General features: G+C 44.6%; 1 protein-coding gene across 1 annotated transcript in view; it reads right to left on the bottom strand.

The window, feature by feature from the left end:
• The window catches only part of SOX30 (SRY (sex determining region Y)-box 30), an 8,948-nt gene that overhangs the window by 4,316 nt on the left and 695 nt on the right, over positions 1 to 3,937 (bottom strand). The window contains exons 2-4 of the mRNA XM_010002118.1: positions 3,329 to 3,920; positions 1,896 to 2,135; positions 1,268 to 1,447 (exon numbers count right to left, since the gene is read on the bottom strand). Of these exons, the coding sequence (XP_010000420.1) occupies positions 1,268 to 1,447; positions 1,896 to 2,135; positions 3,329 to 3,920 (1,012 nt within the window). The remainder of the gene's footprint in view (positions 1 to 1,267; positions 1,448 to 1,895; positions 2,136 to 3,328; positions 3,921 to 3,937) is intronic.

Below are 3,937 nucleotides of genomic sequence, written 5' to 3'. Positions count from 1 at the left end.
TGCATTTATATTTTTACAGCTTGTATTTAAGAATCATTTCAACCACAATAGCACAGTAAACTCTGGAATGAAACATAGTAGCTTCTGAGGACAACATTACAAAATACATAAGGGTAAAAAACCAAAACAATACATTTTTGGTCAAACTTACAGACAGTCTTAAGAAAGGATCACGTCACTAACACAGAACTTCACCACAACAAAGCTTGGTGCTCTTTTACTTCTCTGAATATTGCCACACAGCATAACCAGCCATTTCATTGACTTGCCTCATTAGAAAGAGAGCAGCCCTTGTCAGTGGACTCAAAAAGAAAAACACCATTGCCTGGATCTGAGCTATTTGTTGTTGAAGTTCACTACCCATGCACTGTCATAGCTCTTTCAACATGCAGGTCAATTATTATAGTTGCCTCTGGGCTCTCATGCTACAATCTATTTCACTTCCCATATTGACTTCTTATAAAAAGGAGGATCTTTCCAGGTTAGGCGCAATTTTTTAATCCATTCCTTCTGTAAGCACAGTTTTGTTAGTATAAAAGTTGAGCTATGGATGCTCAGACTGTGGGCATGTGCAAGCTCATAGCAACAACACACAGAACTATTCCAGGTGTGCATACATACCTAAGTAACTAGTTATGGAAAATATGCAAATTAATAATTTATTTTTCAGATTTAGTGGCTGCTTTAATATTGTAGCACACACTTTACAAGCACCCTGCTAACTTCCTCTCTGATGAACCTTGTTGACAATTTTTCTGCTGTCTCTCATTAAGCAGTCCCAGTTGCTGAGCATTTGCTCTAGAGCATTGGTGCCCGTACCACCAAGGAACACCAGCAACAGAGTGGAGGTGCCATGGGCTAAGCTAATGAGCTCTCTCAGGCTTCGCAGAGCAGGCTGAGCACTACTGCAGGGAGATCTGTGAGGTAAGATAAGTGTGAGGTGCAGACAGACCAAGAAAAAGAAACAGCTGTAGCTTAACAGGAAACACATGTTGAATAATAGAGATCCAAAGAGATCAAGAGGAGGAGGGAACCAGGAGCTACAAAGACAATAGCAGGGATCTGTGAGTAATGAAGAAGCCAGAAGAAATTAAGAGGCTGAGGAAACAGTAGGTAGAGATTAAGAGGCAGAGAAGGACTGACAGAAACAGTGGTGTCCAGAAAGACTGAGAAACAGTTTTAACTACATCTATACTAATGTAAGTAAAACTTTTACTACAATCGGTAAATTCCAAATTTTTAAAATCATTCACTACTGAAAACTCACAGACTGGGTGTCCAATACTGCTCTGAACATTGGGGATAACAACAGAGTAAATAGGTGGCTGGAAGGAGCAAACACCAGATGGACTTTTAGTGACGACGTTCTGAGACGTGCTGGGAAGTGCAGCAGATCCAGGCAGTGGGAAACGCTTCCTTTTGCCTATTCGGGGTTGATAAACCCAACCTGTCAGAGATTGAAGAAAAAAAGATGCAGACATCCAATTTTGGGGATTGTCTCATTTGTCATGTAAAGCTATGGTATCTGTAATTCTGAAGTATCTAAAAAGGAGGAGCCCCAAACCTGCTCCTACAGTCAAAGGCAAAACTCCATCTGTTTCAGTGAGCTAATAAATGGGACATTTTATCAGAGGTGGAAATAAAATTAAGATATTTTAGCACTGTTTTTATGTTACTAGGTTGTCACTGAGAGATAAGAAAATACAGAATAGTAGGCAGTGATGTGGCACAGCTGAAATGCTCTGAGGCACTTTAAAGCTGACAGAAGGATCACGTCTGTTTGACATTTTCCTAATTTTTTTTCTAACTCTATTTTTCTAACACTGAGGAATGAGATCCATTTTTCAAAAGAACTTGCACTTCTAGAGCACTCAGGCAAATAAAACCATGTTTACCAGGAAATTCCTCTCTGTGCCTTTGCTTTATCTTACGAGCTTCATCATAGTAGGGCTGTTTTTGCTCTTCAGTCAGTTTGCTCCACTCCACTCCAAGCTGAACACTGATCTCTGCGTTATTGGCAGCAGGGTTGGCTTTTGCCAGGGCAGGCCGATGGATCCTGGCCCACACCATGAAGGCATTCATGGGACGTTTGACATGGCCACTTTTGTCCCTGCTAAATGGAGTGTCTGGCATACCTATGCAAGGAAACAAGGAAAGAGGGTCACCTTTCAGGCAATAAATCCAATCCAGGTTACATGAGCTAGCACAGCAAGAGGATCGTTTGTCAAAAAAAAAATACAAATCCCTAGAGCTTTGGAACCCGTGGAACTTGATGCACATTTGGAGGGCAGTTCCTAGAAACATAAGGCTAAGGGAGTATCCTCCACTAACCTTCACTGAACCACTGCATGAGGAATAATTTCCCTGACTTCTGTCACGTATTTAAAAGGAAAAATAAATAAATAAAAGAAACATATGGGGCTGCTGACATGCTGGTTTGGATTTCCTTTGGCTGAATGGGCTTTTTATAAATTTATAAAGTAAGTTTTGCATAGCACAGATCATATCACTGCAAATTCATCATCACCACAAGAACTACTTATCCAAAGCCCTAATCATGTGGGGAGCAGAGCTAATAATGGTAAGGCAGTTTAGTCCCTACACCTGTGCAGTCCCTGACTTCACAGCTGAGCTTGCTGCTCATATGGGTTTCTGATTAGTTGGGGTTTTTTTTCCCCCTCTCTCTTTGTTTTCTCAGATTTGACACTTCTTTTGCTGCAGAAACCTGTGTTACCAAATCTGTTATGGTATCCAACTTTGCCTCTTTGTAAACATCAACTGCATTCAGAGCTGGTGACATGATAAACCCCCAGACCTCTCACAACTGGTCTCTGAGCGAGCCATTTCCTCTCTGAAAAAGGCTTAGAAATTAATTCTTTCAGATTATCAATACAGGGCAAAAGTCTTTTAAGGTGTCACTTTAAGTCACTCATTTTGAAAGCCTAGGTATCTTAAAAAAAAAGTAAGATTCTAATCCAGATGTTTCAAAATGCTCCTCAACTAACATGCCCATATTTTCTTAAGAGAGGTGCATGAATACCTAACAGCTTTAAAAATCAAGCAGGTTCCTGACCTTAATCTTGCAATCACAACTCAGTGCAATTCTGAACACTGCCAGAAGGGGTTTCATGTAGTCAGGGAGCACGTGGATTGCCTTAAATCACTACAGAACTTTGTGCTCCCATATGTTTATGCCTTACACTGAAGTTTTACAAACTCCAGCCCAGCCAAAGGGCTGGTTCTCCAACACGACCCTTCCCCTGCTGTTCTGTCCGATGACCCGCCAGCCGTGTGCCACTTGCTGACCCCTTGTGAGCTCTCTGAATACCTGACTCTGCAGGCAGGACTGTGAAGGGCACGTTTTTAGTTTCAATCTTTACTGAAGGCTCCAGCAAAGACTGCATTTTGAGGGGCACTTGTTTCACCGGCCCTTTGGGGACGTGGATCAGCTCAGGTGGCAGAGAGCCCTGGATCCGTAAGCAGGTCCCAGAAGGCAAGGAGGGAAACATAACGGGGATCTTCACATCTTCAGGGAGGGCACCAGCCCCCTCGGCCTGCTGCGAGGTGCTGGTACAAGCAGGCCCAGGCTGGAAGCCAGAAGGGGCATCGTCCTTCTCCACCTTCACCCTGCAGGCCTCGAAGGGCCCGTCGGGCGGCTCCGCTTTGACATCAGCTCTGGGCTCCTTCCCATCCTCCACCTTCACCTCCTTCTGGCTTTCTTTGCTGACACTGTCACGGTCCCTTTCTCTCCTGCCGGCACCGGGGGCCAACTCTTTGCCCGCCCCTGGGGCTGCCGAGCGCCCCGGCTCGCTCTTTGCGGGCTCGTCGCGGTTCCAGGCGCAGCCCGGGGGATCTTCCTTCTCCACCTTCAGCTTCTCAAGTTTGACCTGCAGCACCCTGAGGGGCCCCTTGGCCTGGCCCTGCGGGGGGCGGCGGG

Source organism: Chaetura pelagica, unplaced genomic scaffold, assembly GCF_000747805.2.
Source record: "Chaetura pelagica isolate M959 unplaced genomic scaffold, ChaPel_1.0 scaffold356, whole genome shotgun sequence".
Lineage (NCBI taxonomy): Eukaryota > Metazoa > Chordata > Aves > Apodiformes > Apodidae > Chaetura > Chaetura pelagica.
This window is presented reverse-complemented; position numbering and strand designations above follow the sequence as displayed.